General features: G+C 45.9%; 1 protein-coding gene across 1 annotated transcript; it reads left to right on the forward strand.

Annotated features, from left to right (window-relative positions):
• Positions 1-450: 450 nt before the first annotated feature.
• On the forward strand, positions 451-23,177 carry LOC103775536 (hepatocyte nuclear factor 4-beta-like). The gene is made up of 10 exons (XM_008942997.1): positions 451-621; positions 6,848-7,052; positions 8,911-9,005; positions 15,933-16,039; positions 17,334-17,489; positions 18,004-18,091; positions 18,995-19,147; positions 20,657-20,893; positions 21,492-21,605; positions 22,638-23,177. The coding sequence occupies exons 1-10, from the start codon at positions 507-509 to the stop codon at positions 22,772-22,774; spliced, it is 1,407 nt and encodes a 468-aa protein (XP_008941245.1). The 5' UTR covers positions 451-506; the 3' UTR covers positions 22,775-23,177.
• The last annotated feature ends 3,445 nt before the right edge of the window (positions 23,178-26,622 follow it).

Raw genomic sequence — 26,622 nt, forward strand, 5'->3', positions numbered from 1 at the left:
GCCTCAGGTCCTCAGGCAGTGGTGACCCCAACTCATTGTCTTCACCACCTTCAAGTGACATCATTTGGTCTTCTTCCAGGGGCTGGTAGCCAACCACAGGAGGTACCATCCTCTTGGCTGCTCTTCGCCGTGCCCACCGCCTCGCCTGGAAGGGCGGCGCGCGGGCGTCAACGCCTCTCCACGGCCCTTCTCAAAATGTTTGCACAGGAGCCACCATAAAATGGGCTGTATTGACCCAAAGATGCAATCCAAGTCGCTGGAGTCTAGGCCTTATCTCCAGCCCGTTATCAGGAGCCAGAGAAGCACAGATGCACCCCGGGAAGGGAGGGGACTGGAGGGGAACGGCTTCGGCCCTTCTCCCCTGGCACGGGGAGGGGACTGTGGGCAGAGCTGGGTAATGATTTGTCATCCCCAGGGCTGGGGTGTCTCTCTTTGCAGGGGAAACCTTGGCCGTGATTGACAGCGGGGCTGGTTTCTGCCTCTTCCCTGGCTGGTGACAAGTAATAATGAAGCTTTGTCAGTCCATCATGGACATGGATATGCCCGATTATGTCGACTCCTTGGAATCCTCTTACACCATGCTGGAATTTGACAACCTCCGGGTGCTTCCCAATAACACCGGTGAGATTTCTGTTTGCTTCCTCTTGAATATCCTCCTCTACCTTTGTTGTAAAGCTGAGCGCCTAGGAAAGGCAGGTAGGAGGTGTGGGGCAAAGGGTGGAAGGGGTAATGTTTAAGCAGCTGACCTGTCAACTTCTGTTACTTCTGCAGTTATATCTGGGCTGAAATGGGACCCCCTCCACTTTCCGGCCCTATTCTGAGTTATTCTTCTCCTTGGTGGGCTGAGCCGTGTCCTAAAGAGCCCACAAAGCACTGCAAATGTTGGTAGAGCTCTTCATGGCACACGCCGTAGGTTTGTCCCCTTGGATGTTTTAAGAGAGGAGCTATTATCAATCTTTTGTCCTTAAAATGTATATTTCATTCCCCTATATGACTTAGGTTCATAATTAAACCTTGGAAAAAAGATGCCATCTCAACTGGCATTTGTCTGTTACTCAGACAATACATCATGTGCCCAACTTAACTTCTTCCTAGCTATTTAGATTAAGAAGCAATATCCAATTTGTAACTTGCCTTAATTCTTTTCCTGGCTACCAAAATGGTCTTACAGGTGCCCTTACAGCACACAAAGACCTTGGCTGCGAGGTGTGAGCGTTTATGTCCAAAGAATTCAATTTTTTTCCACAGAAATAAAGTGTGGTGGGTGATATTTAGCTTTGGAGCAGTCAAAAATACTCTGTTGTGGAGCAAATGTTACTCTGTGGCATTAACTACTTCTTGTGTGAAAAAATAAAGGAGGTTTTACTCTCCTAGCACAAACCCAACCACGTAACCAAAGGAGATACCCCTGTTAGCAATGCCTCTGGAGAGTTTCAGCAGAGTTTTGTTTCGTTGGTTATGAAGCACAGTGAAATTAAGATGGGATTTTCAGGGCTTTGCATTTGCTCGTTAGCTGCCTCATCAGAAGAAATCAGAGTTCCAGCAGGGCTATCATCTAGAGTATAAAATGATTAGACTTATTATTGTGGGACTAGAGGGATGTCAGGAGGCAAGTAAAGTGAAAAGGCCCAGAGAAATCTGAATTGGAAGTCGACTTCAAGAAAAGCTCTGTCTGTCCCCAAATAAAGGATTTTCAATATATATATTTTTTTTTTTTGCCAGCTCCAGACAAACAGGATTTTATTTCTTATTCTTGCAGAAAGGTTTCCATCTGCCTTCCTCCTCCAGACGTGTTATTTAACACAGATGTTTCTCTTTGTCTCTTGCTGCTCAACAACAAGACACTTTTTACTTTTTAGAGTAGTACAAATTCCCTCCAAATTCAATATAATTTTGCAAATTAACTACAAAAAAACCCCAACAACCCTATTTGGGTCTCCCTGTTGTTTCATGCAGTGGAACTGACAGGTTGAGTTTTTTTTCAGAAGTTTATCTAGATCAGTATTGTGTTATTTGTCTAGCTGTTAATGAGTAACTGGTTCTCTCAGGAACTAGCTGTTTTGAAATTAGCTTGTTTGTCTTTGGGTAAGTGTCCTCCTCTATAGTTTGTAAAAATAACTTCAAAAAAGACCTGAAACGTCCATGTATGGGAATATGTTGCTAACCAGTGGAGTCCAGTTCCCATCGTTTACTCAAAATAACAGCTCACACAGATACTCTATGCAGTTTCAGAAACAGTTTTCAAAATGGTGAGAATTCAAGAAATAATCTCACTTTAGCTGTTTTAAAAAATATATTGGTTTGGTTGAATCCATCTCTTTCCCATGATGAGAGGTTTGTCTCTATGATTTCCCCTACAAAAATCTAATGACAGTTTTGCCCTCCATAAACACGATCAGGAAGAGGTGCAATATTTATTTCAGGGCTGATTTCCTACATCCTGAACAATTTTAGAAGTGAAAACGAGAATATTTTCAAATTAGGTCGTGCTTTCTTGAAACCAACAGTTTCCTTCTTTGGAACACTATTTCATCAATATTTTGGGTTGATTAATAAGGTGGAGCACTGCTGGTGCTCAACTTGCTGCTGCAGGGAGCTGCTATCATTGTGGGATTTGCCTTGGTATATAGTTTGGATTTTTCATCTTTGAGTAGCCCATAATTTGTCAAATATTTTGAGGCTAATTCAAAATCAAGAATAGAATCCATTATGGGGATGGAGGAGTATAAAAAATTGCCTGTTTTAAACAGAAAGAATGGCAAAAGGAAACGAACAAACCCCAATGTTAATTCTGACTTTCCTTTATAAAATATCTGTTGTAAGTGCAGAAATTTTCCTGTTTTGTACAGATTTCTTTCCTTTACCTTGGCTAGCATTACATATTCTCACTTGAGTTTTATGTGCTGTTAATGCCCATTTCCTCAGGCTCTTGTCAAAGTTGTCATTTTGCTTTAAATATGAGGCATTATTGAAATATTGCACAAAGTCTTCAGCTGAGTGCTGGTGAACACTTTCTCCTACGGTGGTTCTTGTTCACCTGTCTCAGCACTCAGCCACCACCACGATCCTTGGGCCTTTGGAACAACCTTGGTGAAACACAGTTCCCAGCCTGACCATGAAAAAGCCATCAAAGATGTTTTGACAGTGCCTCAAGCTCCACGTGTGCTTGTGAGGAGCTCTGACCTTTCCATCAGACCTCTTCACCGTTGATACTGTAGGATTTGGGAGCACCAAAGCAAAGCCACGGTTTATATCCCAAAAACTCCCCCCTCTATTTGCTAAAAGCTGATGTAGAAAGCAGGTGACCTGCCCATGGCCAGGGCTTCAGTGCTACCCCCCATCCAGCCCTACATCTGTGTGCACTGGTTTCGCAATGCTGGTTTTGGCCCAGTTTGACTCTGTCTGTGTGTGCCCTAAACCCACATTTATGATCTCTTTACATTCTAGTCCATGTCATTCAGTGTCCTAGCCCATGTAATTCAGGGGTTTGTTAGCTGTACATTACACACACACCACGGCTGCCTTGGATTTCTGGGTAGATAAGAGCAAAAGCCATTCTGGAAAGTATTGCAAAATCATTTCATACAACGTGCATCTAGAAGAGCAGCCAGTAACACAACTGGAAGGAAAAGCAGCAAAGAGGTCTGCAGGGTTCAGCTCCAGCTCTGGGTGGAAGCCAGGCATCATTCCTCAGCATCCTCCTCACTGAGATCATCCTCACTGTCACTTCTTACCACTGTAAGACTTGGCATCTTGATTTCAGCCCTGTTTAGGTCGTGACTTCAATACAGAAGCAGTAGGTGACAAATGTTTGTATGCATTTCAGTTGTGAGTTGGGTTAACTTGAACTAATTGCTGAGCTGGTGGAAGCACTCATCACTGGGATGCTCTCATCAGCATGTAGTTCCCAGTCTTCAGGCTGCATATAGATAACCTGAAAAAAAAAATGGTTGAAACTTCAGATTTTTTCTGCTAGTGAATACTCGGGACAGTCCTAGTGAGGAGTCTGGCCACAGCCACAGGTCCTCAGCTCACCCTGGGACCCGCACAAGGTCAAGGTGAGTTATGGTTTCTTCTTGGAGAATGTTACTGGTTGTATTTCTCTCCAGGAGAGATTTCAGAGGCACTGTGGCACAGCTTAGCAACTGCTCTGTTACACCATGGTGATGAGCATCTATAACCAGCACACACCTCTGAGCATCTTTCTCCGGGGTGGCGTGGATGGTTGTGAGCTTGTTTCAGTTGTTGTGAGCCAGCTGGACTCTGCCCAGATCCATCCTAGCAGCCCTTGAGCACCGTCTCAGCGTGGTGCTGAGCTCCAGGTTAGCAACCCCTCTACACGTTGAATGAAGCTCTGAGCAGGTTATCACCTTGTGCCTGGCAATGGTGCCTCTCCTGGCAGTGATCAGCCCAGGGGAACCCCAGACATTCCCCAAACACTGGGGAGGTCTGGAAGCCACATCAAACCAGACTTCTGTTGCACACAGTATTGGCTGTGCCTTTGCTCTTCTCTGAGCTCATTCTCATCATCAGCTGGTGACAGGATTCTGGAATTAAAATTTACCTTCATAATTATCAATTAACATGTGCATACTGCCTTAGGGCTTTATTTATTTTAATTTCTGTCCACATTCAGCCAAGCTGAGGACATGTAGCTACCTAACGGGGACAAAAAATTTGGTTTGCTAACTCCCATGAGCCCTCACATGGTCTGTGCTGATGGTCCTTCCCCCAGTAATACTTGATATAAAGCCAGATTATTAATTTCTTCCTTATATCAGCAAGCAGCTCCTCATAAGTCCTATTCCCACAAGGGAAAAAAAAGTCTTCTCTGGAGTGTGCTTTCCAACAAGAGGAACATTTTGCAATCTGGACCCAGGTTCTCTTGGAGACCCAAAATTTATGACCTTGGCTCGATTCCTCTGAAGTCAATAGAGAAAGCGTGAGTGGAGCGAAGAGAAAATTGGCCTTCTTATCTTTATTTTTGTTTTTAAATGGGATCCAGCACACTTGGCCTATTTGTTTATGGTCACATGTGTCTTCAAAAAAAAAATAGATGGAGCAACAGAGGCACAAACATTTAGCAGTACAGTTAACCTCAAAGGAATATTCTAGTACCCCATATTTAATAGAGTTATCAAGCAAAATAAAATGAAGAATCAATGTAAAAAAAACCCTAAAAATCAACATAAATTACCATTAAGCACCTCAGGCACAATGTTCCCAAAGGCCCCAGGTGGCACTTGCATCAGAGTTGGGAGCATCTGATGTGGATTTTGGGAACAGGTAGACCTCAATTCCTATCATGATGACCCAAGAATAATTTTGCTGCTGTCATTCTTTCTTGACGTGTTGCTCCCATCTTGGTACAACCTACTTATTTATTTATCCATGTGCTAGAAGGTAAATACAGATTTAAAGGTTTTTAGGAGGGGGTGAAAGGAAGTCTGACCTTTGCCTTTGTGAAGACTTAGGTAAAAATCTCTTAGCTTTAACATTAGCTAAAAAAACTTTTAAGTTTTTGAAAAACTAAAGCTTTATTGGCCTTTTTTTTTTTCTTTTGATGACAATTTTCATTGCATAGCAAATATTTTCACTCTAATTTTTTGACGTGTATTCATATACAGAAATAGCCTTCTCTCTCTCTCTGTACATATACATGTTGTGTGTGGATGACCCAAAGCTATTTTTATGCATTATAAACCAGAAAACTTTCTCTAGACTGCCCAGATCAGATGCCATTCCTCCCCTCTGAGTCATTTTCTTTAAGATTTGTCATTGCTCAACACAACAGCAGCTGAGCTTTCCTCGTCTCCTTCATGAGGCAGGATGCATCTTGTCCCAGAGACTTTGCTGAGGTCACTGTAGCACGAGATCAGCTCCCCTGGAGCGAAGAACATCCTCCCAGATGGGTGATAAATTCATCAAACCCTCCTGCAGTGAGTGCCCAGGTCAGGACAGACTCCACAAACATTCCTCTTCCCAGTGAGATGTAAACACTGTCATCTGGGTCTTCTCAAGTGTCTCCTTTTGGGGTTTTTTTCCTTCCCCAAGCTGTGCCTCAAATTAGTGGGATTAGGAGGGCAGTGAGTCTGGTGGTTAAGGCCAAGGGAGAGGTTTCAAGGGGAGTTTTCAGCAGTGTATACACAAGCCAGGCAGAGGCAGAGCTATTCCTGCCCCAAATGAGTGGGTGCAAGCAGAGGACATGACAGAGGGCATTCATATGACCTAATTTTAGGTCCCTAATTTAGAAGGTCAATCTTCCTGCACTCCTCTGTTGCCTTCCAGTGGAAAGCAATGAGCCTCTTCAGAGGGTGATTCAGAGCTGGAACCAGACTTAGGAGAACTGAAGTTACCCCTGTGGGAGATGCTGTCCCTGTCTTCCAGCTGCAGAAGAGCTCTCAAGAGCAGCCTTTATATCTCCAGCACCTCTGCCATGAGCTTGTTCATCCTTCCTGCCTCTGCTGCCTCTTCTCTGCTTCCTACTTCTTCAAGTCCATGATGTTCCTTCCACTGTCTTCTGCGGGCACCAGCTTTGAACCATGTTCTTCTGGTGTCTGTCTGGGGAGGTGGCTCCCCATCCCTCAAAAGCATTTCTCTCACCTCTAGGTAAGGTTTCTCTGCATATGTCAAGACAAGTAGTGGCAGTTGTTAAAGTCTCATGAGCGTGTTGGCTCGTGAAGTTTGAAATCTGTTTGCTGAAGGAAAGTAAAACACTAATATCAGAAGCAAAGCAACTGAGCCACTCTCAGTTGAGGTTGAGAAGAACATGACCATCAAGCTGGAGGTGCTTTGCTTTGCCTAAAGAAGCTAACTTGCTGTCAGCTGATTCTGGATTCTATCCCAGAGAGGTCTAATGGTCTCTGTTCCCTGCCCACAGAGACCATCACAGCCGAATCAGCAAACACCAACCTGCTGACCAATGGCCTCAGCTCCCTCTGCTCCATCTGTGGGGACCGGGCGACCGGCAAACACTACGGGGCCTCCAGCTGTGATGGCTGCAAAGGCTTCTTCAGGAGGAGCGTCCGCAAGAACCACGTCTACTCCTGCAGGTACCTGCCCTTGCCACGTTAAATACATGCAATGTAGTGATGCTGTAAATATTTTAGGGTGGATATCAGGTTGTACAACAGGGTCCCCAGCCCAAACGCCACGTTACCAGGCCAACGTTCACCTTGCAGGTTAGTTTGTGGCTGGAGGACAGGGAGCCAAGGAGTAAAGTCAGTCCTATCTCATCTTGGGCCCTGACACCTTTTGTGGCATCAAGGATCTATTTAGCAAGTTCAGCATCACTGCTTTCCTCACAATGTAAATCAAGGTCTGACTAGCATGTATAATGACAGATTTTGGGTGTAGAGTGACACCCTGGCCTCACCACAGCCCAGCAAGGGAAAGCCAAGGTGGCAACGGACCAAATCTCCAGAGACTTCATCTCAAACACAGTATATCTTGATTTTCTTGGTAAAAAGCAACGAGCATCCAAGAGCCTGTCAACTCCAAAGCCTCCACCTCCCCCACAGCTTCTCCATTTTTGTTTTAAAATGCATCAAACTATGCACAGTGACATACCACTGATGATTTTACAATCATTCTGAGAACCCAGTGTGGACCAGTGATGATTCATGTCCACTTTGGCACACAGGTATGCATTTGAGAGAACCCTTTTACCAGGAGGAGGTTCTAAATTATAAAGCAGATATCTTGGTTGACCTTAGCAAAGTGGTGTTTGTTTTAGCACAGGAGGAAGGAGGGGGGAAAAAGAAGAATACACTCAAGCTCTTCACCTCTGATTAAATCCTGGAAGTTTTCTTGCTGTTCCAAAGCATTTCCTCATTCAAGGGTGTTCCAAATTTTTGCCACAGGAGTCACCTTGTTTGTTCAAAATGCTGCTGGGGTCCTTATCAGTCCAGCACACACCAGCCATGAAAGGCACCTGGGGTGACGGCAGCATCCACCCACACAGTGCCCATCCCAGGCACCGTGGGATCCCTGCAGGAAGAGGCAACAGCTCCTACTGAATTCTTTGAAATTTCAGCTATCAGTCTCCTGGGCATGGAGCTGTTGCCCCTCCCTGGGAATCTGTGAATCTCTGTGATATTTGGCAGCTGAAGGAAGATCCACAGCATCGAAGCCAAGGAAATGGCAAAGGTTTGCGTGTCTGCAAATCCTTATTTGGTGAGCTGTGCTGTGCTTAGCCCAGCTCAGAGCTCTGCTGTTTATCACAGACCTGAATTCCTTGGAAAGTCTTTGGGCCTTTATACTATTGGCTTTTTACCAGCCTGGGAAAGTGCCTCAGCTTTTACAACCTGCTGATGGTCGTGGAGCATCCCACGTCGTCTCCTCTCTGCGTGGCAGATTCTTCTTCCATCTCTTCACCCACCGTGGCAAGAGCTGCCAAGTCCACGTGGGCCATGTCTTGAACAGCACTTACTTAGGTTCCTAAGTCCTCTGTTGAAGTGGACAGGAATTAGGAGGCCACATGTCTCAAAACTAGGCTGCAGGCACAAACGGGCTTGTGGTCCATGATGTAATTATTCTACTTGAAGTTGGATGGAGTTAACGAGGGACCATACGAACCCTGAACACCCAATAAGTGTCTGAACGTGGGAGATGGAGTTCCTACACCAGCACAAGTTGAGTCACAATCATTCTTTCACAGCCAAAACCATCACAGACCTTGCAGGGTGGGTGGTCTGAAATCCCTGCACTCCCAGCGGGGAGGAACGGCGGTGGAGAAGATGAGGAACTGGGCCAAGCCAACATCCGTTCAATCTGTTGCTTGCAAACCTTTTGCTCTTCTCTGGGTTCAGGCAACGTGTAGCTCAGAGGGGTCTGGAGCTGTGTTTGGGGCTGCTCAGGGTGCTGATGCCAGGCTGGTTGCTCCATGTTTTATTTCCCATGTCCACCCAGGTTCAGCCGACAGTGTGTGATAGACAAAGACAAGAGGAACCAGTGCAGGTACTGCAGGCTGAAGAAGTGCTTCAGAGCTGGCATGAAGAAAGAAGGTAGGTGCAAAGAGACATTTCAAAGCTCCCTGCTGCTGGTTCTGGCCCTGCTCCCACTGCAGAGCGTGGTGGAGAGCAGCAGCAGCCCTGGCCCAGAGAGATGATGCTCGTGTGTTGCAGGGAGAGATTTCCTCTTGCTGCAGCTGGGCATAGCATGCTATAAAGCCACCACGAGCACTAGTACTGAAGGACCAATCCAATATTGGCTGATGGCCTTTTTGGCATCCAATTTGATGCCAAATTGGATGTTGCACTTCACATCAGCTGTATTAAGAGGGAGGTGGAGCGTTGTAGAGCGTTTGGGTATCGGTGACCATCAGGAAGTGACCTGCCAATTCACTAGAGGACATAAAAAGTGTTACAGTGCCTATGCTAAGCAAGAGAAAAAACACTCCTGTTAATTTATGCCTTCATTCCCTACAGCCAGCTTCCCTGGGAAAAGTTAGGGACCTATCACAGCACTCCTGATCTCTGCTCATTCAGCCTTTGCATAGTGGGAGAGCACGGATGGTTCTGTTTTACTTGCTCCAAACTTTCTAGGCAGAGATTGTCTTTGTAAACTGCTCAGCAAACTGGGGGGTCAAACCCACAACAGATGGTGAATCCCCCTGATGTGCATGTAGTGGGGTGATGGTTTCAGCACTTTCCACCCTTCATTTGTGCTGCTTTCCAACCCACCAACAGCTGAAGAGTGAGGGAGCTAGAAAGGAACTCGAGAAGTTCTTTCCACACCACTGAGTTAAAACACCCCCTTACCCAAGAGATGAAATCATGGTCCCACTGAAACCAAGGGGAAATTTGCCACTGATTTCTGGTAATCTGTAAGATTTCACTGGTGATGAAAAAATCTTTCCAACCTTCTGACCATATGTTTTCCTGGAGAAGAAGGATGTCTTGAAATTTGGCATAAGTGATGGATGTAGCAAAAGTGCCTGCTGGTTTAATTTAGGAGAAATGGAGCAAATGTTGCAAAGGGGGGAAAAAAAAATAGCCTTTGAAGTAATAAAGACCAAACCAAAGCTGATCTGGTCAGTTCTAGATGGGGATGAAGCCAGATGCCAATGCAGCAAGCTCCACAGCTTGGAAAGGCTGAAATCTGGTTATCAGCTCCATTCTTTGAGCCGAAGCATGGTTTTTATTTGGTTTATGGTAAAAGTTATTAAACCTTGGCTCACACTGTCATTATTGATTGCCACTCGATGGGAGATGACTCATTTCAAGTTCCACATAGTCACATTCTTTGAAACTTTATGAGTGCACAGTCAGGTTGCGTGCTCAGAAACGACTCGTGTGTTTGGTGAGGAAGATTTTAAAGCACCTTGAGCAACTGCTTTGAGGAAATTAGCTTAGCTGACCAGAGCTCTATCCAAAGCATGTGTGCAGGGCTGTGAAAGAAGTTTTCTTGCACAACTGTGTGCACAAAAAGAACACAGTTATTTGCTTTAGGGTGGTTCTAGATTAATATTAAACAGTATTGCGAAGAGTTAGGGGAAGAGCGAAGCCATGGCTTGGGATTGAGTAGTGGGAGGATGATACCAGAGTTTGTGAGCAGGATTTTGGTGGCATGCACTGATTCACAGGGAGACCACCGCTGTGACATCCACACTCAGAGTATCCCATTGTCCCACCACGGGCATGCAAGAGTTTGAGACTCTCTGGCACACCGCTTTCCACCCAGGCCATATAACAGCAGTCAGACTTTCCAGGGTGTGGTAATAGCATTGTTTATTCACAGCAGAGGGGAAGAAGCTGGAAACGATCCTTTTCCCAGCCTGTTTGTGACAATACACCTGGGGTGGGGTTGGCAGGGTGGTGTCACCCTCGAATGTTCCCCACTGCCAGCGCCCCACTGACCCGTTGCTTCCCCAGGGGGTGTGCAACATGGGAAAACTTGCTGTTCCCCAGCAAAACCCACTGAGAAACTGGAATTTTGGATCCAGAGTGACTCCCCCCCCACTCCCCCAGTCGTCCTGTGTTCTTAGACATGACGTGACACATTTGGATCTTTCTTCTTCTCTTGTGTTTTTTATTTTTTTTTTTTTTCTATTTTGGAAATAATTCTAGTGGAGGTGAAATTGAAAGGAGTTACATTATCTAGCCTGCTAGAAGGGAAATTTCTGCTTCAAGAAAAACCTCTGTGATGCAAATACACAAGCTAGCTTTAAATTGGCTGTCTATAGAGGCAGCAGTGTCCCTGGAGGGCTGAGGGTCTCAGCATGGGCTGGCCCTGGAGCACAGTGCAGTCAAGCTATAGGTTGGCTAAGGGTTTGGGGCAGCTGGGCAGAGGTTGTTGAGAAAAGCATCAGTAGGGCCCTTAGATTGTCTTGTTTGTACATTCTGAATTTGATCCTGCTTTCCAAAAGGACCAGGAATGTCCCACACGAGCCCTAATCCTCCAGGCTCGTGCGTCAAGACGTGATCCAGGGTCCATCAGTGCCAGTGAAAGCAAGAATGGGCCAAAACTTGTGGAAAATCCAGTTCCCAGTTTTCCTAGAAATTAGCTCATTCAGAAAGACTCTTATCCTGATTACATTTTTGGTATCAATAATTCACTTTAATAACTACAAGTCAACAATCATTAAAGTTGGGATGAGGGGAGAGGAAAAGGCTTGACTGAAGAAAAAACCCTTCTTGTGTTCTGAAACACCATGAGGATCAGGATTTAAGACTTCCACAGGAGCTTCACACCTTTATTCTTGTTTTTTTGGTTAAGGCTGAGACTTTACGGTGGTTTAGGTGTTTTGGGGATTTTCTGGCTGTTCTCTGCAGAGGAGAGGTTTGATTTCTATTGTTTTGCTCAATGCTACCAGACAGGTTTTTGGCCACTACAGCATCAGGGGATGAGGAGTGCACCAGATACTGAAAAATCCAAAGAAAACAGCAGGATACTATTTTTAGCATCTTTCTGAGATCATGGTTAACCTTAAATGAATTACCAGGGTGTGATTTTTGAAGTGAGCCAGGTCATCTGCTCACGTGGAGTCGAGCGTCTGAAACCCTGGAAGGCTTTTGAAATGCCACTGTCAGGATTCAGCTTGCTGGTGAAAACAAGAGGGGTTAATATTTAACCTCTTATCCCCTTTAAAGTGATTTATGAATGTACATGAACTCCTTTAGTTTCACACAGAAGCAAAAAGAATTATTGTATCACTTGCTGCCACAACACAGTGAGAAGACTTGAGGCTATTTTTTCCTTTATTTTGGTTAAATTGGACAGGTTTATAGGACTGTTTTATTAATGTTTCATGGGACCTCTATCTTGTTTCATACCTTTTGTTGGCCCATTCCCCTACCAGCTTTCAGAAGGCTGGGACTGCAGTTTAATGCAAAGATGGATGGAAAAGATAAAGGATCTTCCCTGCTTGGCGATAGTCATAAATCAGACCAAAAGCCCATGAAAGGATTAAATGGGCAGGTACCATTGGGATTTATGTTCAGGTAAAATACACCACACCTACAAAATCAGAGGCAGCTTGGGGAAAATAATTATCCCTGCATATCAATTAAACAGGCAGCAGAAGGGGTAAATCTCTTGGTGGAGACAGAAACACTGAGAGCTGGTGAATGCCAGCACCAGGCTGGGATGCCCTCACCTCCCTCCTCCTGCTCTCTGTGCCATTTGTGACTATGTTTCCAACTCCATCAGGGCTAAATGAGGATGGTTTTAGTGGAGTAGTAATGGACATGGTATCTCCTATGTAGGGAAGGGCTTTAACCTCTGCAGCTGCCGTGGAAAGTTACTGGTTTGCTGCTGTCCCCTTCCAACCAGTGCCTGTGTTTATTGGACTCCCCGGAGGTTCCTCATCACAGGCTTTGTACCTCTGTGGCAAGGCAACAAGGACAAAATGTTTGGGAACCGTGGGCTTGTTGCAAGGCCACAAACACGCCTCTGTTTGCTCAAGAGCCACCAGAGGTGCCCCACAGCCTGCCCAGCCATCAGCATCCTTCACATCCTCATGGCAAAAGGGTCCAAATTGGCTCTGAATAACAAAGCCCCTCCAACAGCTCCTCTGCAGCAGACAGAGAACATGGGTGAGCAAAGCTTTTGCCAGGCACACCCTGGAAATAGGAGTCCCTGGGAGATGGTGGGATCCAGCACTGGGATTTCAGTCCTTCTTGTGAATGTGCTGAGTTTTATTGAGTCCAAAGCCAAGCTCAGGTCTGAGCCTGCGCACCCTCAGCACGCCCGATGCCTCACCACGAGTGACCTATCCCTTCCCTTTTACAGGCACAATAAATACAGCAATATAATTACCACACAGTAATAGATGGATTTGGTGGCAGGTGAAACATTAACTCCCTTTTGTACCTAATTCCATCACATCTTGGGTACTTTCAGCGATAACACCCGAATCACCTTGAGAAAGTCAGTCTGTGCCATCCACTTACACTTGAAGATTGAGCTTATCAGAGCATGAGGGAAGCACTGAAATATGTGCCATAAAAAGGATCCAGGAGAAAAACAGGCTGAGGCTTCTTAAAGGAGTCTGTCATCAGGGAGTAGGACCAGGTCTGCCTGGGTTTGTAGGACTTCCGTAAGATAAGATGTCTAAGTCAGTTAGAAAGGCAAAATTTGTACCTTTTCTTGGAAGAGGGCAAAAGAGTTCCCTCAACCTCAGAGAATTAGGTGGGGAAGCACTGGTATGAAACCAGGTATAGAAGGTTGGGTGGGGACTTCCCAAGGATGTCAGCGAGGACGTGGATTTGGGTGGGCTTGTTGCTGCTCAGTGTTCGATGCTGCTGCTCGTCTTGCCGGTGTACCAAAAAAAACCCCATGAATTTGTTCTGGAGATGAATCATAGGTGATGGTTCCTATAACCACCTTCACCTTCAGATGGTGGAGGTCCCTCTCTGAGCAGCCTTTTCCAACAGCCCCCATGCATAGGGTAATGTGTGCTGCAGTCTGAGGTAGGTTAGCAAAGCCTCCCCAGGGCTGTTGGTTTTTTTTTTCTCTAAATTGATGTCTGATTTGCTCTACATAGTACCCAAACCCTGAAAAGGCTCCAGAAATATGTACGTGTGTTGCATCTTTTACAGATCAATGCATCATCCAGCCCCTTGCAGCCAGTCCAGCAAAGTTGGCTCTGAGCTGCAGAACACCTTGGGTGGCTGGACCCCAACAGAGCCCCTACCCAGGGGGGGTGCTGACTGACAGCAAGGCAGAGCCCCAAATCCTGGCAAAGCCATACTACGCTCCTGCCTGGAACAGGAGATATTGATTTTTGTCACTGTTGCTTGTTTTCTGACCTTTCACTTTGTTGGCCACTCATCAGAGGCTGGTTGAGAAAACAGGTCAGTGGTTGGACCTGAGCTGACCAAAAAAAAAGCCCCCAACTTCCCACCCCGCTGTGTGCGACACGGAGCTCACAGGCTCCTCCTCTGCATGAATTCAGAGCACCAAATGTCCAAAGAGAGGTGTTTGCCCTAAAGCAAGGCCCAGCAGCCAGGCAAAAGCCTTGAAAGAGGGATAGTGAGAAGATTTTGCTGATTTGACAAATATATAAAAAAGATTGCTGGAAAAAATCTCCCTTTTGAGACAAACCCCCACTGCTTCGCATCCAAGGGGTTAAAGCTCCCAGAGTGTGGGGCTTTGACAGTTATGTCTGAGTCATATCCCCTAAATAAAACCAAAAGGAGCCTGGAATGGCTGGATGAAGGAGGAGGGATGTGTTGCATTATCACCACATGCTAAATCTTCCTGTTCCCTCTGCTTTAAGGACCTGACAATGACTTCCTGAGCTCTACGTAGCCCAGACTTAGGGAAATGCTGAGTCTGTGTCCAGGCTCCTGTCTCCATCCCCACATGGACTTGCTTGATGCTGGATGGAGGCAACAGGGCTTGGGGGAGAAACTAACAGAGAGAACAAGGTTGGACTGAACCTAAATTCTGCCTTTTTTCTCTGCTGCAGTTTGACTTGATGGCTGCAGTGGAGGGCAGTCAATTCGTGCAGCCTGTGTTGCAAAAATAAGCTGCTCAAGTGCAATAACTGCCTGACGTTCAACGTGCAGGGTTGACAGAGGATGGGGGTGGAATGGACCTCAAAAATCAGCTTTTTGGGTTTTTTTTTTCCTAATTTGCCATGGCATGGCCATACCTTTCTGTCTGCAATGAGCCCAGGGCTGAGCTTCACTGTTTTTAACAGTTCAGGATACTCTGAGCTGCTCTGCAGCAGTGATTTGCACGAGGTGCCAGCAGAGCTGGAGACAAGCCTTGGTTTGGATCATTCCCTCAGCTGTGTGCTGGCATCACCATCGGGGTTCCAGGCTCAGAGAAAGCAGCAGCAGGCTGGGCAAGGCTTGGGGAATGGTTTTAAGGGGGAATCAGCAAATTTAAGCTTCTTTTCTCTGGAGCTTCCTCAACGAGGTGACTCTTCCTGCTCCCTGTGAGTGGTGGTGTCCTCTGGGGACCATCACCTGCCTCAAGTGGAGGGGACACTTCAAGGCTGCTTTGAGGTGGGATCAGAGGATGGTTTTCAAGTACTGCTGTAGGACAAGGGGCAACTTCAAGAGCATCCTGCTACACTGGGGGCTCAGGAGAGGATGCAGAGATGGCCAGAAGTGTATCAGAGGCCAGGACTCCAGCAGCAGGTGCATTGCCAAGTGAGAAAGGTTGACATCAAATCCCCAAACTCCCCCTGAGCTGCATCAAACCCAGTGGGACCAGTTGATATCCCACAGGGCTTGTTCCAACTGCCAAATAAATGGCCTGATCTCCCTCTGTTGCTCCTGTGCTTGATCTCCTCCCTCTTTGGTGGCCTTTCCCCCTCCCCTGGTGCCTGTTTAATTTTATTCCAGCACCCAACAGGAGTGGAGGGTCTTGCAAGCACTAAAGCCTCATCCATTCCACTTTGGGGACCACAATCCCAGCAGCCATCAGTTGTGCAGGAACTTTCTGGCTAACACACCCACGTCTGGCTCCCCTTTCAGCCGTGCAGAACGAGCGTGACAGGATCAGCATTCGCAGGAGCAGCTATGAGGACAATGGCTCCCTCTCCATCAACGTGCTCACTCAGGCTGAGGCCATGGCACAGCAGGTATGAGACGTGGGGACAGCCCTCCAAAGAAGTTCGTGGCCTTCAGGTATTCCATAGGGGGTTAGGAACTCACTAAACCCAGGGCTGGATCTTCTTCTGCTCTTGGATGGCTCCTGCACAAAGCCACAGGGAAGAAAATCATAGCGTGGAAGGGACCTCTGGAGATCATCTAGTCCGACCCCCCTGCCCAAGCAGGTTCACCTAAGGCAGGTTAGACAGGAATGCATCCAGCTTTTGAAAGTCTCCAAAATTCATCACAGATAACCCAAAGCAGATTTTAAAATCATTGGTGCCTTCTCAAGCCAACATGTCCCTCAAGGAGCAGATGCAGCCTTCGGCATGAGATGCAAAGCTGAAATTTCAAGGGCTGAGGGATGTTGCACACCCCAGGTCCCCTTTTTCCCCAGCCTAAATTGTTGCTGCACCCCTAGGAGCTGCATTTCATGCAGAAGTTTGTCCCTCCTTGGTGCTCACTCTGTCCTGCTCAGAACATAACGTTCCCATCATGCTCGATTTTATCTTTTTTTTTGGTAACTTATCCCTCCTTGCTGCTCACTCTCTCTGTCCTGCTCAGAACATAACGTTCCCATCATGCTCGATTTTATCTTTTTTTTTGGTAACTTATTTACCAGGTCAAAAATTTTAGTGGAGAAAAATAAAGCCAATAAAATCACTGGGCTTCCACAAAGGCTGATTGCTTTCTGATTTTGTGTCCCACGATGAGTTTCACCCTGTGCATCCTTTAAATTCTTATGCAAATATCCTTTCTCCACTGAAACATATGCTCCAGATGTTGCATATTACACGCAGCAATGAGTCCACTTCCTTTTCCAAAAATTAGGATTTAACCCTCTCCCCTCCGTGCAGCACTTTAGAGGTTGAAATGGGTGTTTTAAATCCCACCCAGCTACTGGGGGGAGAAAGGCTGGATGCATTTCTTGCATTCGGCTGCCTGAAGTGACTGATGGGAAGCTGCTGGCTCCTGCTAGGAAGGGGATTATTCATCAGATTTTTGTCCTGGAGCCAACCTGGAGAGTGGGGAAGGAGGTGGAGGAGGGAGGGGTGTCTGTTGGGACCGAGCACCACCTCGTGGAGGCTTCACCATGGGCTGTACATTGGACAGTACACGCTGCTGAGCAAACAAGCATGCAACCACATGGTAGAACATCTTCTCCATGACCTGAGGAGGTTAATGAGTATCAAAGCTTGACGGGTTATCAATGAATCATCACCATGGAGGCTGGAAAAACAGCCCAGGTCTGATCCTAAGGCAACAGGGTTGTTTCTCTTTCAGTATTCATCGCTGAGCCCCGTGCACAGCACAGACATTGCTATGAAGAAGGTTGCAACCATCCACGATGTGTGTGAGTCCATGAAACAGCAGCTGCTGGTGCTGGTGGAGTGGGCAAAATACATCCCGGCGTTCTGCGAGCTCCCGCTTGACGACCAGGTAAAAGGCACAGGACTCTTCCCAGCAAACCCAGTGCCTTCAGGAGGGATTCCCAGTCATACCTTTCAGCAAGAGAATCTGGCTTTAACATGTAGATCACAGGGCAATAAACTAGCAAGAAAGAGTCATAAAGGAATCAATTAAAAGCAAGTCGAGTAGCCAAAGTCTCCTAGGATCTAACAGAATTGGTCCCTCCAGTCCAGAGTGAAAAAAGACTGATTTTCCCATTTTTAGTCCCTGATATTTGAACATAAAAGCCATTTCTTTCCTCAAAACTCAAATTACTCAAGCCCCTCTTTGCTTTTTCATTTGGAAACAACTTTTCATCTGGTTTGCCACGACTGTAGTATATGAAGATGTACTAATAATTTCTAGCTCTTATTAGTACTTTATCCATAGATCTGACATATATAAGCAAACACCAAATTTGGCTTAATCTCAGCAGCAACAGCTCACTGCTCTGTTCTTTGCTTTTCCAACATAATGTTCTTTCTTTCCTCCCTGCCATCTCCAGGTTGCCTTGCTCAGAGCCCATGCAGGGGAACATTTGCTCCTGGGGGTAGCCAAGAGGTCCATACCATACACCGATTTTCTGCTGTTAGGTAAAGTAGTGAAACACACTCCTGCCTTTATATTTTGCACCCCCAAGTCATTGCCAAGTGACTGAAATCCTCTCTGTGCTCCAGGGTATGGTCTGGCTGGAGACAAAGTGCTTGAGAAGGTCTCTGGAGAAGGGTAAAAGGGAGCAAGCAAATTCACCAGGACTTTTACAGCTGTTTCCTTACTGCTTTGAAATTGTGGATGAGAAACCCCTCTCCCCCCAATATTTAAATAACATCTCAAACTGCATTGCCTTGGTTTTGTAACTGAAATGGCCAGGACACAGCAAGCCAGTGGTGGGGTGTCAGTGCTTTAAATACTCAGCAGAAAGGTCTATTAAAAATTATCATGCAAACAGGGATTTCCTTTTCATGTAGCTCTCTGCTACCAAAATCAAAGTGGGGCTCTGAGCAACCTGCTCTAGTTGGGGATGTCCCTGCTCTCTGCAGGGGGTTGGACTACATGACCTTTAAAGGCCCTTCCCAGCCCAAACCAGTCTATAATTCTATAATTCTTGGAAAAATCAGGATACCGAACTGGAAAGCTACACAGTACATAAAAGAGGGAGGGAGAACTTTGTTTAAAAACCCCCCCACACCAAAAATAAAGATGCCACACCACTTGCAAACAGATGCCAGGTGTCACAGAGGGCAAACCAGAGCAGAACGTGGAGCAGCTTTGTGTACAGTGTGGGTACACTGAGGTGCAAATGAGATAATTAAGGACCAAAGAATGAGATCCAAGGTTTGCTTCTTGATTATGGATCTGAGTATGAACCTACACACTGAGAATCTGCTGCACACAGGCTCTAGGACTATCTGGCAACGTGCTTTGGGCTAACTTCTGGATGAGACCATGTCTGCAGAGCTAGAGTGAAAATCTGACTGAATTTCTCATCTCCCCAGGGAATGACTTCATCATCCCAATGCACTGCCCTGAGCTGGAAATCGCTCGTGTGGCCACCAGGATCTTGGATGAGCTGGTGAAACCCTTGAGGGACATCCAGATAGATGACAATGAGTACGCTTGCCTTAAAGCCATCATCTTCTTTGATCCAGGTAAGCTTCCTTCCTCATGGCCAAGCATGGGGCTTGAGAAGGAGTCGAGGGCTCTCCAATAACCAGGAAACCCCCTTGGGAGCAGTTCTTCCTTCCACCCTGCCCCTGCTGTAAGAAGAGTGCAGCAAGGACATGTTCAAGCGACCTATTCCTGACCACTTCACTCTTTAGCAAGTATTAAATCCAGCCAGACTGATGTGCCAGACTCTGCAGACCCTGGAGGAGTTTTGCTGCTTCGGTAGCTCGGCTTCAGGGAAGCCCATCAGCCTGAAATGAAGGAGATGACTATTAAGGACATATATGCCTATATTGAATTATGCATCAGTGAAGTGAGTCAACCGAGCAGCAGTGCAGAACATCCATCAGAGCTCAGAAAGCAGCATTAAAAACCACAGAGGGCTGGACTGTTATAGAGTGCCCAGAAACATCACGGGTGCCTGTTAATGGGTCTTGCTGGCAGCCGGTACTGACCCAGGTCAAGGCTGTTCTGCACAGGATGGAGACCAGGGAAACACTGGAGGCAAACAAAAGCTGGTTTGGAACCTTTGTTCTGTTCTCATTCCATAAACACAGGAGTTTCTGTCCCAGCCCAGGCTCCCCCTGAACACTCCTGTTTCTACATGCCTGCTGCACACACACCACCTCCTATTCAAAGTGTCTTTAGTGCGTCTTGCCCTGTAGCTTGGAGAAGAGATGGGACAGCAATCCTGGGTTCAGAAGAACACCCTTTTGTCTTTGTCATCTATTAGCATGGAGAAATTAGAGTATCTTCCACTAGTTCTTTGCTGTATTCATCGATTTGAAATGGGGATGGAGGAGCTTGACAAACAGCATGAACTTTGGCTCACCAGAGAGCCTGCTGTAAACCTGAGCAGGGGTGGTATTATCAAACTGAGCTTGACAAAGGACCTTCCCTGCTGCTCGGTACCTTCAGTGAACCTTCACATCATTGTGACAGCCAGGTGCTGTGGTTTCAGCTAAAAGGAGAAAGTGTGAAGCTCTACAGAAGTGAACTTGTAACTCAGTGTCTGTAGAGTTACAATAACACATGTCAAAGGAGAGGAAAGCAAGACAACGACCTGATGCTGCAGTGGGTGTAATGACAACATACAGGCACTAAAACCACTTGGATTTAGTGGCAGCAGTTGGGACTTACAAATTTTCAGGGGAAAACTCCAGGACATTTCATTGGAAGGACAAATCTAGTTCAACTGTTAAATCCTTTCACTAGTGGTAGTGCCCAGACATATCCACCTGAAGCAAGCTCTTGTTTTCTTACTGTTTCCCCTCATATTGCCAATTCCTCCCAAATTCCCATGACTGTTTCCCTATTCCATGTGAGATACAAAATAGTGGCAGCCCAATGCTACTCAGTCAGATAAACCTGGAGACTCTGAGAGATGGATTCCTGACATCCCATCCACTTCCCTCTACAGGGCCTGACTGACAAGATAACACTTTTTGGCTACACAGGCCAGCAGTTAACTTCATTTTTTTCCCCCCTCCCAGACTGCAAAGGCCTGAGTGAGCCCGGGAAGGTGAAGAACATGCGCTTCCAGGTCCAAGTCAACCTAGAAGACTACATCAACGACCGCCAGTACGACTCCCGAGGCCGCTTCAGCGACATCCTCCTCCTGCTGCCCCCCCTGCAGAGCATCACCTGGCAGATGATAGAGCAAGTCCAGTTTGTGAAGCTCTTTGGGGTGGCCAGGATCGACAGCTTGCTGCAGGAGATGCTGCTGGGAGGTACGGACCCTGCTGAGAAAGGACAGCAAAGATGTTTTATTTCAAAGGCGTTCCAGGGCTTCATGTCTGGGTTTGTGTCCTTCTACGGAGGATGTAGGGTAGACAGAACTTGGGCTTGGGAGGAGGAAAGTGAAGGCTCAGGTTGAATTGTAGCTTGAACATGGGGTCTTCTCACTCCAATCCAACCCCCAAGCCACTTCTTTCCAGCTCACCTCTGAAAATCAGTTTTATAGAAATGGTTACACCTAGTGCTGCTTCACACGCTTGACTTCTGGGCAACCTATCCAACTGATGCACTTTGCAAGAAGACAACACAGGTTTTGTTAGCAGTACATAAAAGTTATAACTAGAGGGGAAATAAGAGGAGAAACTGGGAAACACAGAGGGCCAGGTGAGCAGAGCAGTTGGGTATCAGCTGAAACCCCAGCCATCCCAGGGGCTGTCCCTAGACAGTGAGAAGACTCCTCACCACACCCACACCCACAGAGGTCTCCCATATGCTCTGAAAAAAAGATATAAAGAGATTTGGCACCGAGCATCATGGGCCTTCTAGAGGTAACTAAGCAAAGAATGATGTCTTCTCCCATTTCCACTGCAGGAACCACCATTGATGTCCAGTATCAGTCAGCACCTCCCAACCTCAGCCTGGAGCCGCTGCCAGGACACGTCCTCCCAGGCACCATGAGCTCTGTGATTCATGCCCCTCCTGACCGTACGTGCCCATTTTGATGCTGTTGGTGTCAGTGTGATGGAGGGACTGGAGAGGAGAAGCTGTTCAGAAAGAGACCTTTAAATTCCTTTATGTGTTTAAGCATCACACTGGAATCAGAGTTCACAGCCCCACCCCCCCTGCTTGCAGACTCCCTTTATTTTGCAATCCAGAAACGTCCTTCCAAAGAGAAGCTGAGATTTTTTTGTGGAACAGCATGATCCAGAGGGAATTTTGAGATGCTTCTAAACATCACAAGATTTAAAAAGAGGGAGATCAAGATTGGTGACAATATGTTCCTACGAACATAAGCAGTGCTGGGGAATACCACAAAGCAGCACACAGTTATTAGTGGCAAGAGTTTCCCGACGTAAAGTGTCTTGGTTGAGTCAACCAGAACACAATATGACCTAAATAGAAGAGTGTCTTCAACCACTCTGGACACTGCTACCAGGCAATGGCTACTTGTTAAAGCATTTATCTGCTGTAGTAGCAACTGGACCATGCTATTGAAACACAAAGTAGAACATGAGTGGCAATTCTGCTGCCGTGTTACCACATGATGTCTTTCAAACGTTCTTCTGCTAGTTATGATCCCTCTTGTGGCATATTTTGCTGTTCCTCAGCCACATCAGTGCTGGCATCATGTATTTTAGCTTGTTTTGGTTGGTTGGGTTTATTTTTTAAGCCGCCTTACAGCGAGGGAGGTTAGAGGGATGCTGCTTTCTGTAAATGAAGTACAGCAGGCAGCAGGCTGAGCGCTCCCCTGACGAGGAGAGAAAGGGTTGAAAAGCACTCGGGGGCATTTCCCAAGTGCAAAACACTGAGAAGAGCTGGTCCATGCCTATCACCCATCCTGTGCCTCATCACACACAGGAAGGAATATGCCAGAACAAGCCTATATTTGGGATGGATCCTCCTGCCCTATCCCCCAAGCTCTCACTCCTTGGTTCGTAGGATGGTTTGCTGATTTTATTCGGGCACTGCTCCATTGAACAGTGTCCATTTTAATTCTGTTTCTCTTCTCTCCCACAGCATCTCCTGAAACATCCCTTCCATCTCCTTCTACAAGCACAGGCAGTGAAGACTATAAACTAGGCTCTAGTGCAGGACCCAACGCTGTAGCACAGCTCTTGCCTCAGACAGTGATACCCAAGCAGGAGATTCTATAGGGCGAGGTGGAAGGAGATCCTGGGAGCAATGTGAAAACCATGGTGAAAGTGAAACGGGCCCTTTCTTTTTGCAGAGGCAAAGCACAGCACCCCCCTGCCAGCAGCTGGACCCACTGGTCACACTCTTCCCCAGCCCTGAGTCGAGCACCAGGTACCAGCCTGCAACAGGAACCTCTCTGCGGGTCTTCCCACCACCTCATGTCACACATCATCGGGGACAATGCTCTTTGAAGTAGGACCAGGACTGGAAGCTCTTTGGAGCAGGGCTTCTGATGGAATCTATCACCCAGCTTCGGTGTGATTATGACCCTTCTAAAGCCTTCAGCCACTCTCCTCCTAAACCAAAAGCCTTACACAGCTCCTGGTAATTGTCAATGAGTGCAGCAGGGCTTGAATTGTCAGTGCCAAAGGTCTATTCCCATTAAAAACTTAATTACACTCCCATTTCTCCTGCTGCACGTTCAGCTTCAGGAAGAATATCTTCATAACCCTTAGCAGACCAACACTTTCTTCTTTCACATAGACCAGTTAACACCTAATGCTGGTCAGTCATTGTTTGTGACCAGGAATACCAACTTTTGGTCGTTTCCTGCAATTTCCAGTAATTTTATAGTCCAGTTATGAGTCGTTTGCTGCACCCTCTGCTTCGTGTGCAGCTCTGAGACAGCAGCAAGGATCTCTGCATCAGGCCGTGGCTGCTGGGTCTGCTAAAACCCACAACTGGCAGGAAGCTCGTTGACTTCAAACCCACTGCTTTGGACCTTCTGCAAACTTTTGCTGCAAAGGTATTTGTAAGAAGCAACAGACTTAACAAAAACTCCCCCGGACCCTTTTCCCAGTACCCAGATATGATTTTGCTGTAGTTTTATGTAGCTTTAACATCTGCAACCTAAACTTCAAAGCTCTAAATTAGCCAGAAAAAGAAGTCAGGTCTCCTGTGAGCCATTTATTATTAAAAATGCTTGTATTTAAAACATAAGGTGCTTCTGCACTTAAAGTTTAATCAGCAGGTTACCAACTATTAACCACGTTACAACCATTTAAAATGATCCCACTAGCTGCCTACACAACCTCCAGTGTTCCTAAAGCCCTGTCATTGTGCTTAGCTGGATTAATTGGACTTTGATTAAAAATGTTTGTATTTAAAGCATAAGGTGCTTCTGCACTTAATATAAAGTTTAATCAGCAGGTGACCAACTATTAACCACGTTACAACCATTTAAAATGATCCCACTAGCTGCCTACACAACCTCCAGTGTTCCTAAAGCCCTGTCATTGTGCTTAGCTGGATTAATTGGACTTTGAAGAGTTCTAGACTTCTGCAAAACTTGTGGTCCTCTCTACAAAAGTCCAACGGTCTCCATCAGACAGCTCTGGAGGGGTTATGGGTGTCTGTACTGACCAGCAGGACAGCACAGAGGATTGCACAAAGCCCTCGGCCCACGTGCAGCCCCGTTCATGGTAACAATGAGATGAAGGTGCCCAGCTACAGCTTGGTGAAGCTGCTTTCACCAACAGTGGTGAAGCACTTGGAGAGCCTCAGGTGGAGGAGGCTGCAGAAATGCAATCTAATGGAAGGAGAGAGGAGCTGGGAAGAGCATCTGGACCTTCACACCAAAAGGCGGTTTGTATTTCATGCTCTCAGGGGATACTCCAGAGCTGCTATTCTGCAGCACAAGAGAAAGCTGAAGACCGTTGAAGACTGGGTTGAATTTCACCTAGGATCACAATGTTTTATTTTTCTACTGTCTAGGATGAATTTGATCTGACATTCTATGCTGATAGCTTTGATTTGGAACAGCTATATCTAGAAACCAGGCTCCACTGCAAGCATCCCTGCTGCCCGACAGAGGCAACTGTACTTTGCTAACATTGCTTCCAGTTCCTCCACCACGTAGACTACATGACTTTTCTAAAAATTAAATGTACATTTACAGTCATTAATGGTAAGAAAATAAATCTGGCAGGGAAATAAATTCCATATTCTCATATTTCATACGGACAGTTTGCCTTTTTTTCTTTAATTCAAAGCCAATGTTTCAAGTTTCTCCACTGATTTCTCCTATGTCAACTGGAGATTTTGGGGAATTTTCACCTTAGGGATTTATTTTTTGTAAAAAAAAGGATCACCTATGGCTGCAAAGCCCAGCTTTCACTTGAGAGTGATGTAATTAATCTGAGCTATTATCTGATAGAAGGAAATAAAGTTGTTCAGGAATAAGTAGATATCAGCCTCAGCCCCCAGTGTGAACCAGGGGAAGGGTCACAGTAACAATAACTCAGTTTTACAAGGGGACTGTAGCAATAGTTTTATAGCAAAAATCTTTGTGGCTTCCCAGTATCAAACCTCACTCTAAAGGAAACCAATATTCTTATGCAAACACACCTTGAAAGTGACTGGTTTGATTTCTGCTTTATTGGAATCATGATTTTGTTAACGAGATATTCAAAGCCCTCCTTTAAAATTATTTCCATTGTCTGGCAAGATGTCAGAACAACAGGAATCCTGCATCTCAGGGAATAAAGTCTTACCTATTTCTCTGGAAGTTATCAATTTCTTTGCCAATTGGAACATTTGGCTTTATTAACGTTGGGTCCAAGCCTTATTTTAATTTTATCCTGCACTACAGTGTCAACAGAGATAGCAGAAATAGTACCATCATCAATCAAGAAGCCTGGATACACATTCAGCCAAGGAATAACACTTAAAAAAATATACAGACCTGTAATGTTGGCACAGGGCAGACAGAGAGAAGCTCATAAATGAATCCTTGCTTGTCACTGTTGCTGTCTAAGACTTCAGAAAGGATTCAGGAAACAACCTGAATGAAGATTAGAAATTAAACAAGAAAATAAAAGGGAGATCAACCAGCAGGACCCACCTGCAGAGAGGTTCAGTTCCACTGGGAGAGCAAACAAGCTCTTCCCTAAACCAGATGTAAACACAGCATAGCCTAACTCTTGTGCCATACAAATATCAAATCATTAACCTGCTGAAAAATGTAAGAAGCAGTGGCACAGTTAGGATTCTTGCCAAGGGGAAACAAACTGCTTGCAGCCTCTCCTTCCTTCACCACCCTTGTAAACCTTGTTTCCTTCTTACTCTCAGTGGGTCAGTTCTGTCGACAACCACCTCAGCTGCTGCTTTCCAGTGTAACTGTCTGTTCTCCCTGAAGCTACAGAACTAGTGGCAAAAGTCAACAAACCAGGGAGCTCAAACCTGTATTTTACACAAATACCTTCACAGTGCAAAGCCTGAGATACCCTGAGGGTTTTCAAAGAGGAATATTTACCACATGTTTTCCTGCTTGCCCTATGAGTACCTGCTTGTCTAAGAGAAGGATGCAGGAAAGGAAATCCCCAAGAGCAGCTAAGCACTTGGCATGGCTTAAAACCCTTCACAGGCAGAAGAGTATCTTGAATTTGGAGCAGTGGCATCTGTTACTTGACACACATGAACATACAAATTACAAGGCAAAGGATTAAAGGCCGTTACCCAGAAGTTGTTGTGATCTAAATACACGTGATATGCCCAAAAGGTGCAAAAAATTGACACACAGAGCAGAAGTTAATCAACTAATACTTCAATTCATTACTTTATTTTTTTTTTTACATTAAAAAAATTACAACATAAGGGTTTGAAAAGCCAAGTAAACCTGATTTCACACACGCACACACTTGCTAAGTCACAGGGTTCAACCGCTTGGAGTGATATTTTCTGATTTTCATCAGGATATTTTATTAACCAATATACACATTAAGAGCCTCATGACAAAGCCAGACACTTTTTTTTTTCCCCCCCAATCTTTAAGATGTGCAACTGAACACGCAAAGATTCTTGTAGAACT

The sequence above is a fragment of the Merops nubicus genome, unplaced genomic scaffold, assembly GCF_000691845.1.
Source record: "Merops nubicus isolate BGI_N331 unplaced genomic scaffold, ASM69184v1 scaffold12446, whole genome shotgun sequence".
NCBI lineage: Eukaryota > Metazoa > Chordata > Aves > Coraciiformes > Meropidae > Merops > Merops nubicus.

Excerpts from the sequence above, each read along its gene's own strand:
- LOC103775536 (XM_008942997.1), top strand. The coding sequence starts at position 507 with ATGAAGCTTTGTCAGTCCATCATGGACATGGATATGCCCGATTATGTC. Across the intron at positions 9,006-15,932 it reads AGCTGGCATGAAGAAAGAAG|CCGTGCAGAACGAGCGTGAC; the intron begins GTAGGTGCAAAG and ends CTCCCCTTTCAG. Across the intron at positions 19,148-20,656 it reads CATCATCTTCTTTGATCCAG|ACTGCAAAGGCCTGAGTGAG; the intron begins GTAAGCTTCCTT and ends CCCCCCTCCCAG.